The 13,069-nt window shown below is 39.3% G+C and overlaps 1 protein-coding gene across 8 annotated transcripts in view; it reads right to left on the bottom strand.

The window, feature by feature from the left end:
* Nucleotides 1–501: 501 nt before the first annotated feature.
* Nucleotides 502–13,069, bottom strand: part of TECPR2 (tectonin beta-propeller repeat containing 2) — a 69,515-nt gene continuing 56,947 nt past the window's right edge. For all 8 annotated transcript variants that reach the window (XR_010600761.1, XR_010600762.1, XM_008168175.4 and 5 more), the window contains 3 exons: nt 4,238–4,379; nt 3,067–3,216; nt 502–2,749 (listed from right to left, as the gene is read on the bottom strand). Coding sequence is in view for 6 of the 8 variants with exons in the window: in XM_008168175.4 (XP_008166397.2) it covers nt 2,592–2,749; nt 3,067–3,216; nt 4,238–4,379 (450 nt within the window). In the remaining 2 variants the exon portion in view is untranslated. The remainder of the gene's footprint in view (nt 2,750–3,066; nt 3,217–4,237; nt 4,380–13,069) is intronic.

Below are 13,069 nucleotides of genomic sequence, written 5' to 3'. Positions count from 1 at the left end.
AAGGTGCACCTCAGTCCCTCCTATTTTCTCCCTGTAGCACATGATAGTCTAAGTCTCCCGTAGGCTGTAATACACTTTGGCCACATTTTGGCTTTAGTGTGCAGGTGTTGGTTGGTGTCCTGTGATATACAGGAGGTCAGACTAGATGATCTAGTGGTCCCCTCTAGCCTTAAACTCCAGGTCTATGACTCAGGACTAAAACCTACAAAGTCCTAGGTTGAAGTTGGGGGTGGCCTGTTTGCAATAAGGTAATATTTCTTACACTGGGAATGTCTTACGTTGTACAGTGCTTAAAGAACTTTGATTCATGCGTATGATGCTTTGAAAATAGAAATTGTGTTCTTTAATGTACCCAGCCCCCATCATAGTGTCTGGCCCTTCTGGCCATTGCTGGGTGGTATTTCATATGCATGTTTCTCCAGCATCAAGAGGAGTTCCCAGGATGAACAGACTCCCTTTTCTATTTGTCAGTCATAATAATTGAGGCTCTGAATACAGTAGTTTGAAAAAAGTCTAGTTTATTGCACTCTCTCAAAGCACAACAAAAAATAAAAGAAAATCAAAAGTACTGAAATAAAGGAAAGTAAGGAGGTTAAAAATGTTTCAAATTATTACCTGGGTTCAGGTTTAATAAAATTACACAAAAAAGTCCCATCAATTTAGAAGGGCTTTCAACACCAATTAATATTAATGAACAAAGCAAAGTACAGTATTATGCGGTGTACAAACAGCTAGCAAGCTCGAGCCATTACCAAGACGACTTTTTAAAAGTGTAATAAAAAAAGTGTCAGTATTAAATAACACGGTTGTCTCTGAGCATCTGGTCCTTGACAGGGAGCGGGGAAGATGTCTTGTCCCTCTTCTGAACTGGCTGACTTGGGAGCTGCCACAAGATACTTTTAAACTGAATTTCCACTTGCCAAGGGGTTCTCAAAACACCCTGCCATGTTTGTATAAAACAAACTGGGTAACTTCAGAAGCTGAATCCATTAGAGTGCAGTGCCAGGCAGACTAAAAAAAGAAACTCTGTGGCAATCTCCATATACAGATGAGAAAGAAATCAAAACAGATCAGCTGTCAAAGGGAAACAAACCTGACCTCTGCCCAAATCACCCCAGATTTAAAAATCAGACAGAACCAAGTCAAAAATACACATGCTATATTTAAAAAAAGTGAACCAAGTTAGTTCTCTCTCTACAGTCAGATTTACATTTAAACCTTTCACTCTGTCTATTCCAAACCAAGCACAGAATGTGCAAGAGCTATTTTGAAAGAGAGCAGAGGTTAAAAGGAAACGTCTTTCTATGCATTGACTCCTAGGTTCTCAATCCTGAATTTTCTCTCCACTTTTTCCTCATCTCCTCCTGAAGCTGGCTCATTTACAGCATTGGTTAGCAGCTGTTTAAACATTCTGATGATGTATGAGTTTAGAATGAACACAAAAAATATTCTTCCGCTTACATCAGTGAACTCAAGTTCTTTTAATCTACAATTCTAGTCTTTAAAAATGAGGTATCCTTTAGAGAACATTTAGAATATAAAGAAAAATAAACAGCACTGATTAATTTATTCAGCACGTTGCCCAGTTCATTAAACACCTCCGCTGCAACATTTAAGACACTTCAAAATTTAGCTAATGTAGCTAAAAATCACAATATTGTTAAGCACCTCCCCACAATATCACAAACTTTTTATGGGAGATAGAATTAATTCTATCAATTGCCATATTTTTTAAACTGTCTGAATTTGGTACTTTAAAAAATAAGTCCAGGCCATAAAGCACTGGCTACAGGCACAAATACAGTGCATCAAGTACCAAGAAAGCTGCCTCACACAATCCTGCCAATGTACCAGAAACCTGATCCACAACTTTGCTGCTAATCCAGACCTGGGCCTCATGGAGCAGTCAGTCAGTTTCTTGATGGTATGTGGGGTGGACAAATATCCACCTGAGATTAGGGTAATTTCAAACCTCTCATCTGTGAATGAAACCAGTTATTGAAACCAAATGTCCAGAGATGGAAGGTCAGTGAAGCACTGGAGATTTTGAAATGAAAATGGTCCAAACAATATTCGTTTTGATACCCGTGCTGTAGAATACGTTTTTAGTCCCTATTGGGATCATCTTAAATTCGTACGACAGGACAGACAGACAGCATTTCTCTAACTGGAGTTTCAAGTACAGGAAGAAATTGAGAAATATTGAATGTTTCTGCTATTGAGAAATATTTAATGTAACAGAAAGCCTTCTCAAAATAAGTACATATATATTAGTGTGCATGCTGTTGTAAAATATTCACTTTCACTGCTAATAAGGTTAACAGAGTTAAATTTCCAAATGAGCTGCTAGGGTAATACAATTGAACAATTTCAGTATGCCACACTTACTGTCTCCCAAGAAATACTGGAACAAACATATGAATGCACAGTTTGGGGGTTATTTGACAGGTCAGTTTTTTAGTAAAAAAAAAAAGTGCTAATATTGCATTGTAAATACAAGTGGCTTTAAACCCCAACATTTTCTATGCATGTTACTGGAAATACAAGCATTGCTCTCTCGTTATTCCACTGCCTCGCATGCTTGAGTGCCTTCATATCACTTCCCATTCATCTTCAAAATCATCAGGGTGAAGCAAAACAGAAGTGTCACTACTTTTTTGCAAGCTATGAGAGTGACTGAATGTTTTCGTGAGGCGCTGAAGAAGGTATCCTGAAGAACCAATTGCCCACAGTTCATCTAGAGGTGTCACTGCCAAGCAAAAGTTATCCAGATTTTAATTAAAGCAGTATGTTCGAGTTGCAAACACTGAAAAGCAGCTTATATTTCACTAAATTTTTCTAACTGGACCAAGGGAAGAATTTGGGGGGGGGGGGGGGGCAGGGAGAAGAGGGAATTATAAAAGCTAAATTGATTAAATAGTCATGGTCAAATAACAAAACAGCAGCACTTAAAAATAGTATTTATCTTTACTAATAATCAATTTGAGCACCATCAGGTAGAACACACAATAGCTATCATAAGATCAATCAGTGAAGGTTTCAGCTCATCATGCAGAACTGACTTGCCTGTTAAACAAGACACACTCCCTGGAATCTTCTTCCAGTAGTCTCCTGCTGGGTTTTTGTCAGTAATGCCATAGCGACGTGCTACATCTCCATTTGGACAGCATGCCCAAACAGTTCTTGTACTTATAGCCAGCTGACATGCCTGCAACCCTAAATGGAAACATATGAAGGAAATAATAACTAAATGCTTTCTTATTAAACTGTATGTAACATAGTTTCATATAAGTAAAGCAGGTGAGATGGAGGTATTTTTATGTAATTCTGTAAACGTCCCATGGGAGACATCTCTAGCATTAAAGGTACCAAGGCTGTCAAGTTTTCCACATTTCTTTCTTGACTGTCCCTTTGACTTTAAGACAGTTGCTCAAGCATGAGGGCAGAATTTAGACTTAAGATGGACATGACAACTTCCTCGTTATGATGGAAGTGGGAATAATCTTACATTTATTTAACACCCTTTAGCCAAACTGAGCTCAAAGGATTGTGCAGACTAACTATGTGGATGTATATAATTTCCCCCCTCTCCGCCTCCGCCCTCCTCCTGACAGAAATGCAGTCATTTCTGGAGTGGAATTTGGGAACTTTTTAAATGCACACAGCAACACTACTCAGCCATTTAGGACAAAGGTCAGGAAGAATACTGTATCCAACTTCAACCAAACTTTTTGGCAGGCAGATGGAATTTGTCCAGGACAAGGGGATTAATACATGTAGATTTGAAAAATGAGATTAAGTTTTTAATAATCACATGGGGGCAGGACCCTGTTTTTTTATCACATTCAAAGACAGAACTTCCAGGTGCACAGCAGGCCCAGACACCTTGCGGAGCATTGCTTTAGTACCAAGTCAGAGGGAAGAGTGCACCACCAGCACCACTGATTGCAACAACTTGGAAATGGTGCGGTGCAGCCTGTTCTACAATGGAAACACTTCCAGAATCTGAAATTTCTCATCACGGGGCACTTACAACTTTTAGTGAAAGTGAGACCATATTTAAGAGACAAGTACTCAAGTCAAGATAAGGATTATCTGGTAACCAAATCAGTCTTGTTAATCACAACAATCTAGCATGCTTGGCATTGGAACAGCTCACTAACAAAAACAGAATTAAAGTGTTTCAGGGATTGAGTGTGTGAGAGGAAGCACATAGGAATATTATCATTATTTTTACCTGGTACATGTTCCCAGTCAGTGCCTACTGGCATTTCTTCTGTAATTCCTATTCGTACATGGACATTCCATTTGCTATCAATTGCCCATAGCATCTGATCATTTGGACTTGAATGAATACTGACCAAGTTTATTCCTACTGGCTAGAAACAAAAACAGTACTTAAACTCTCAGCCAGTACAACAATTAAAACAGGACAATTCACTCTCTTACAGATATCTGCTATGGAAGTAATAAAATATGTCAGACTACAGACAAAAAAACCCCCCAAAACCCAAACCCTGACAGTTTTCCAAATACAGACCACACTGCATAGTTACCATGTAAAATGTAATGTTTCCTCCATGTTAACGCGTTAAGGTTGCAAAAAAGGAAATAATCTGGGCCGGCATAAATTGATGCTACTTTGTTTTCAAAATCTAAATTGTTTTATTAATTAAAAATGCATATTTTAATTTGCAACATCCAAGTTCAGTAATTGCAAACCTAAATTTTATTGTTCCAATGTTCATATAAGCAAATCAGTCAGCGCTGCAACTGGGATAGGGCGAGATTAAAAATGATTTGTAAATTCAGTAGAAACCTTCCTATGCAGAGCAACAGATGCACCAATTCATTATTTTCTTACTGCCTTCTCAAATTCTCCCAGCATATTTAGATCTTGACCGGTATTGACAAAAAACACACTGGACATTTTTAAAAAGAGTCCAACTGTCTCAGATTTGGGACCATTTGCTGACTTGCCTCCACTGCGTCCACCCTCATCTTTGCAGGTTATGTCTACACGGCGAGCGAGGGGTGTGATTTGACACATACTCACGCTAGCTTTCATTGAGCTAGCACAAGTATAAATAGCAGAAGAGGTGCAGGATGAGCCATGCCAAGTACAAACTCACCAGTTTCAGGCAGGTATGTACTTGGCTACCGTGCTACCGCAGCTACACGGCTATTTATACTTGAGATAGCAGAAGTATGCATACACAAGCAGAGAAATTACACCCCTAGCTCGTAGTCTAGACATAGCTGCAGATACATCTTCTGAGGTCTGGATCACCCACATTTTCACTAGAATATCTGAAATCTTAGTTTCCTGGGAGCCCAAGTGAAACATTTCCCTCACTCTATTCCCAGGCATCAGTCCTTATTCAGTGAAGACTCCCACTGAACTCTGGGGAGCTTTGAATGAGCAGGGGGGGAACTTATCTGCCCTTCAAAACCAAATGTTTCTGACCAGAATGTTTGTTGCGTATCATGTAAGGGGTTGTTTTGTAGCAAGGTAAGAGTCTGGAAGCTTAACAAATGCAAATATAATCTGAAAAAAAACTGCACAGCGGAGCAAAAACAGTGCTTCCCTCTAAATGAGCTTTAGGAGGGCTCCATTGAACACGACAGATATAGCTTTAAAAAGGTCAACATCTTACAAGGAAATGAGGTATTTACTATGATGTATTGACAATCATTTGTAAGCACCTAGAGTCTAATACGGTAATAAGTAATAACCAACAAGGATTTGTCAAGAACAAATACTTTGACAACAACCTTATTTCCTTCTTTGACAGGTTTACTGGCCTAGCGGATGGGGGAAAAGATGTAGATGCGATATAACTTGATTTTAGTAAGCCTTTTGACCCAGTCCCATGTGACAGTCCCATCAGAAAATGAGGCAAATGTGGTCTACATTATATTATTATGAAGTGGGTGCAGAACTGGTTGAAAGACCATCATACTCAGAGTATTATATATCTATATCTATCTATCTATCTATATCAATGGTTTGCTGTCAAACTGGGAGGACGTATCACTTGGGATTCTGCAGGAGTCTGTCCTGGATCCAATACTAGTCAATATTTTAATTAATTACTTGGATAAAGGAATGGAGAGTGTGCTTATAAAATTTGTGAATAATACCAAGATGGGAGGAGTTGTAAGCACTTTGGAGGACAGGATTAGAATTCAAAATAACCTTAACAAGTAAGAGAATTGGCCTGAAATCAACATGATGAAATTCAGTAAGGATAAGCATAAAGTACTACATGTAGGAAGGGAGGGGGGGAATGAAATCAAATGCACAACCACCAAATGGGGAATAACTGGCTAGGCAGTAGTACTACTGAAAATAATCTGGGGGGTTTTAGTGGGTCATAAATTGAATATGAGTAAACATGATGCAGTTGCAAAAAAAAAGGCCAATATTCTGGAGTGTATTAACAGAAGTATCATATGTAAGACACAGGAGATAATTATCCCACTCCACTCAGCACTGGCGAAACTGGAATACTGTGTCCAGTTCTAGGCACCACAGTTTAAGAAAGATGTTGCCAAATTGGAGAGAGTCCAGAGGAGAACAACAAAAATGATAAAAGGTTTAGAAAACTTGACCTATAAGTAAAGATTCAAAAAAACCGGGCATGTTTAGTTTTGAGAAAATATGACTCGGGGGGTGGGGGGTGGGGGAACAAACCAGATAGCCCTTAACATATTTGAAGATTGTTGTTATAAAGATCAATTGCTCTCAATGTCTACTGAAGGTAGGACAAGTAGCATTATCCGCTTTATCTGAAGCAAGGGTGATTTAGAAAGGTCAGATATTAGGGGGAAAAAAAAAAACTAATTATAAAGGGAGTTAAGCTCTGAAAGAGGCTTCCACAGGAGGTGTAGAATCCCCATCACTGGAGGTTTTTAAGAACAGGTTAAACTAAGTCCACCCCTGACAGGTGCAAGCATTCTTGACCCTGCCTCAACACAGGGAGCTGGACTACATGACCTTCCAAGGGTCCAGCCCAGTGCTTCTATGTTCTCACATATGTGCTGGGCTGCATTGTCAATGTGAGATACACACAGTTGCAAGCATCTCTGCAGGTACCTAATTTAGGAGCATGCACATACATGCACAAATCTACACATAGCCCTGTACCAAACAGCTTGTGCACATGCGGACTTGCCTGTTTTGCATTTAACTTTAAAATTCTGGCCCAATGTCTGTCTGGCTCTCTCTCTCACCCCCCACTTTTTTCCTTTTCAGGTTGCCTTCATAGCGCTCTCTAAACCAGCTATGCTTTTTATCCTTATAAAGACTGTCTCAAGATGCCTACTATAGTATCTGCTTTTTGTGACATGCTTTTCATGTAGGCTAAAAGGCCAGGGAAGATCAGGCCTAAACAAAAGCATACTCTTTCTCCACTATCTGGGAACTTGGCCTTTGCAATCTTTATCTCCTAGGAGATATACCAGGAGAGGCAGCAGGTAGGTCTCATGCAACATTTCACCTACCAAAGAAATCCTGTGGCATTTCAGGAACTTAAATCAAGCTTTTTTCACTGTAGGTGACTCATCAGGGGGGACATACCATCAACTTTACCATGACATTTTTCAGACCTACATGCTATATGCTCTTAAATGCCCTTTAATCTATGCAGAAAAGAACACTAAACACACCTTCTTATCCAGTCATCTGTTTTTTTTTAAATACATATTTCTAGAAGACTTTGTATACTTTATACTTATGCTACACTTGAGCCACGCTCCCAGGGTACCTTGCTGTAAAGCCAATATGCTAATAGGTAAACAACCTCTGGTCTGTGTATCTGTAGAATCTGTCAGAGAAGATGTACGTTGTGTTGAAGCTTGCCAGATATGATAAGTGTAAAACGTATAGCTCGCAGAGTGTACTAAGGAAGAAAATGGATGATTTTGTTGACACTTGACCAACATGCCCCTCTACCAACCTATGGCAGTGCAGAATATCTCCAATTTTGCTGACCTTTGGTAAACTATGTTCAAAAGAAGATAAGAAACTGGTAAGAACCGGTGCATAAGTCTTGGCTAATGTTTCATCAATCAAACAATTCCTGTATAAATATAAATAGGCTTGAACTCCTACTTTTCAAAAGAGGGTAAAGTATGGCTTCTTTTCATGCTGTGCTGTTCTAGGTTTCACTAGTAAAGCCGAATGAGCCTGGATTATTTGACATCTCATCAGTAATCTAAATCAAACCCTATCAGTTAATTTTACCAATTTCATCCCTGGTGGACATCTGAGTACGTAGGTATGCACTTGGAGAGATGAGTGTCTGCCCTCATAAGAACTTATCTTTCATATCTCCTATTACAGACCTGAAACACATGCTACATAATTGGGTTTTTCACAAAGTTAATTACACAACTGAACTCCCAAGTAACTCCTTCCCATGGACTTTAAGAGAACCATTTAGCGAGTCATAATGGAGATGTAAACATTCTAGCACATCTTGTTAAACTTTCCATTGTGTTTAAGTGCAACAGAAAAAAAAAATCAGACAAAAACATTATAAAAACCATGGCACTAACATGGCATTTGCCAGCCATCACTGAGTTTGTGTTGCATCCTTTTGCCCATTCTATCTATTTAGGCGGTAAGCTCTTTGACACACACCATTATGTTTGTGTAGTGTACTGCACAATGGGACCCTGATCTCTGTTGCAAACACTAGGCAGTATTGTAATACAAATACATATCCCACAACCTGTCTCATACTTTGTGAACATGGGAGGGAAATTAATTTCCTAATTATGAGACTAGTCAACCCTCCATGGGGATTGGGGGGGTGAGGGGGGGGGAGGAAGGGGGAAAAAAACAAAACAAAAAACAAAAAACAAAAAAACATACACCTTTCCCCATTTCTTTCCCTCCCCTCCTCTTCCACCTTTCCTTTTTCTTTCAACTGTTCTCCTTTTCCAATATGGTCTTCTTCCCATGGCTAGTATCAATCTTTTTCTGCCTCCATTCCTTTCCTTTCCAACATTTTATTGATATATTTAAAATTTTTAAGCCAACAGCCCAAGCCCTGCCCATTTCTCCTGAATCCCCAAATTTTTGATTATCTGATCCGGTTCCGGTCCCAATTAGATCAGATAATCGGGGTTCTACTGTATTTGTTTTTATTTTTTCACAAAATGTAAAAACTAAAAGATTCTCTTTAAAAATGCAAATTCTGCATTTTTCCATGGCAAATGGATTTCTCGGATCCCTGATAAAGGTAACTAGATAGTGGTGCAAGACTAGATGGTGTTCTTTTCCCATTACTACTAAGAAAAGTATCAGTGGCGGTATATAAATCGGCTTATGTTTCAAAGAGCAAAAACCTTGTAATTTTACACTGAAACTATCAGAGACAATTCTCCCTAATGTTTGCTCAATTTCTATTTGAATTAATGGGATTTATACACACTTACTGATTGTAAAAAAATGCCATATTTGTAACTTGTACAATGGTTTGGTATTTTTAAAAGTAGCATACAAGTCTCCAAACCTTCCTGATCAACAGCTGACATGCCAAAAACTTATTTATAAGCTTTTATGTGGTGCTCATCACTATAGTCTCCAAGTCCCTCACAAACACTAATTAATTTAGCCTTCTAACTCCTGTCAGGTAGGGGAGTATTTTCATTTTATAGATGGGGGCAACTGAGTCAAAGAGAAATTAATCTATTTCCCAAGATTGCAAAGGAAGTCTGTGTCTGAGCCAGGATCAAAACCCAGATTCACCTAGCTCCCAATCTTGTGCCTTAACCACACCATCACTGTGTCTTTACCTATTAGGACAGTGGTCCTCCCACCCATCTCAAATATGGAGACTAAAACAGACTGTGGTTTTCAACATTTAATCCAATGTACCTATAAACAATGAATATTTGGTTTTCTGTCTTTGCCTACAAAATCATTTTTTGAAAGTAAGTTTCTGTTCTGCTAGCATCTAAGTGCTTGGGAAAAATCAGTGCTGATTAAGCAGTTTATAAATATAAATACATCAACTTCCAAACATCAGTTGTGAAATGACATCAAGAAATGACAAGATATAAAATAGATACAACAAATGTTTTTCACTAGCTCAGTAGTTCTACTTAAGTTACCAGTTAGCTCAGTAAACAAACTGCTGAATTTTCAGGCTTGTTTGATTAATTCTATCAGTTTAAGTCTTTTTCTTGGCTCCTCTCTTGTGTCAGGGGAAGTGAAGGCAGAAAAAAGTTCAGAACTCTACACACAGATGTGGAGAAGATTCCATCTGTTAGACCCTGCTACCCTGGAGGTTCTGCATTACAGCTCTACTCATTCAGGTTCAGGAGGACCGACCAGGACTCTCCACAGCCTGGCAAAGCCAATCATCTTTAAGACACATGCATTGCTACTCAGTGGCGGAAGGCTCTCCATGACTTCTGGGAACTAATCTAGAAGTCTCTTCAGCGCTTATAGCCTAGGCTGGAATCAATCTCAAATCAGACAGGTGTTCCACATTACCAGTAGTTTGGTCTTTTTCTGGGCTATTTCTGTTACCCAGAAGTCTCCTACTGAGTAATGTCTATAATAAGTTTCCAAAATAAAGGAGATAAATTAAGGAGAAACATACATGGCAGAGCTAACCATGTGTGTATAATCCTGTCAAAAAAATTCTGCAGTGGATAAGCACTTCTGATATTGAAAAAAGGAGGGAAGTGTGAGATACACAATATAGGAAGTCCGTCAAACTTTTTGCATTCAGGTTTTTTTAGCAGCAGATTGGACAAGATGTTGAATTTAATGCTTAGTTGTTATTTGCAGAAGAGGATCAAGTCAGATACACAATAGCAGGAAAGACTATGAAGATTTGTTCTTGGAACCCACCTGTTTTTCCTGTTAGAAAGAGCAGCATTATCAGTAATGCCAGAGAACAGTCAAAGCAACATTAACTCTATTTACTGAAAAGCTAGAGCAATCACTTATTTCCGCAGTATGGCTTGAAATCAGAGTGTTAGCCAATGTACATATGTATGTATTACTTGCATCACATCAATATGTATTACACACACAATATGAATATTGGATGTATAAATATTGGGCAGTTATGCCAACTGAACTGTATTATTTTTCTCACAATGCTGTTCATTCTTGCTCCCTGGTATCTCTATAATACCTTGGAACAGGACAACTCATAATTTGGCCTAAGTGGATAGGAAACAGTCAAAAGCAAAATATATCAACATCCTGCCGCCATACAAGCAGGGGAGGTACCTTCATGACCAGTATCTAGAATGCTAGTATCCACAACAAAGATTAGAAATGTACAGAACAACAAGTTAAGAAACTGGTAAAATCCAGTGGGTTGGATCTCAGGCGATGTATACAGTACAGTGCTTTCTAACTTGTAAACAACGATCCTATAGAAACAAGTATCAGAGGGGTAGCCGTGTTAGTCTGGATCTGTAAAAAGCAACAGAGTCTCCTGTGGCACCTTTAAGACTAACAGATGTATTGGAGCATAAGCATGCGTCTGAGGAAGTGGGTATTCACCCACGAAAGCTTATGCTCCAATACATCTGTTAGTCTTAAAGGTACCACAGGACTCTCTGTTGCTTCCTATAGAAACAAGTGGCTTTGGGGGCATATCTTTGAAGTACCCCTTCTGTGTAAGGTGAACATGCTGAGAGATAAGAATTGCTTCCTGGAAGGACAGTATGTATATCTCCTTTTCATAATGTACTGTTTTACCTTTAGACAATACATTTGGCTAAGTTTGGTTATTTGGTCAAACATTTTTCATAATGAACCACAAGAGTAGTAATACGTGTAGCCAATTTGACAACAGTCTGAATCTTCCTTCCATCTTCTGCTCCTAAAAATTCGTAAATGTACCAGATTTCTAGAATTTTTTGGCACCTAAGCTTTAAGAACTCCATATTATGTTAAACAAACATATTGGAAGGAGGATAGGCCAATCCTCTTGACCTCTCCTACACCCATTTCAAACTTTAAGCTCCAAAATATATTTCTTTCACAAATATTTTAAGGTACAACATACAAGACCAAAAAAAAATTGGGTGTAGTCAGCCCAAACCCAATTAATTGTACTCAAGCTGATCATACCTAAGTCCACGATTTTGGCATGGACATTACAAATTGTGAATTTAAATGAAGTCAGTGAAATCTTGGAAAAGACTGGAGGTGGGGGGAGACTTGGACAGCAAACCCATCCCATACTCATGCTGCAGTGGCAGCTTGCATTCTGAGAGGCTGATCCCAGCTTTCCACATCTGCCCCTCTGTAGATTGAGATAGAGGGGCAGACCAGCCAAATCTGAGTGGCACCCAGACAGGAGCCACCATTGTAGGGTGAGTGCGGGATGGGCTCTCCAACACCCACCCCCACTCCAGCCATTTCCAAGATTTAACAGGCTTTATTTGGGCCACTGAGAAATATATTTTCCTTGAGGAAATCCCTGAAGAAGCACATGACTAATCTGCAAAAAGAACAAAAGCTACATGGCTCCTGCCAGGAAGGCTAGTGCTTGCTCTCCAATCCCTGCCCACCCACCCACCCCTCTGTGCCTTTTCATTTTTTCCCCCTGCACTTCTGCCGTGCAATTTACAAAAAAAAACAAAAAAAAAAAAAAAAAAACCACACCCCAAAAAAAACCTCTCCAGCGAATCAAAGATCTACAACCTATCCTGAAAGAGGATTCCTCACTCTCACAGATCTTGGGAGACAGACAGTCCTCGCTTACAGACAGCCCCTCAACCTGAAGCAAATATTCACGAGCAACCACACACAATACAACAAAAACGCTAACCCAGGAACCTATCCTTGCAACAAAGACCGATGCAAACTCTGTCCACATATTTATTCAAATGACACCATCATAGGACCTAATCATATTAGCCACTCCATCAGGGGCTCGTTCACCTGCACATCTACCAATGTGATATTTGCCATCATGTGCCAGCAATGCCCCTCTGCCATGTACATTGGCCAAACCGGACAGTCTCTACGCAAAAGAATAAATGGACACAAATCTGACATCAGGAATCATAACATTCAAAAACC

This window comes from Chrysemys picta, chromosome 4 (genome assembly GCF_011386835.1).
Source record: "Chrysemys picta bellii isolate R12L10 chromosome 4, ASM1138683v2, whole genome shotgun sequence".
NCBI classification, from domain to species: domain Eukaryota; kingdom Metazoa; phylum Chordata; order Testudines; family Emydidae; genus Chrysemys; species Chrysemys picta.
This window is presented reverse-complemented; position numbering and strand designations above follow the sequence as displayed.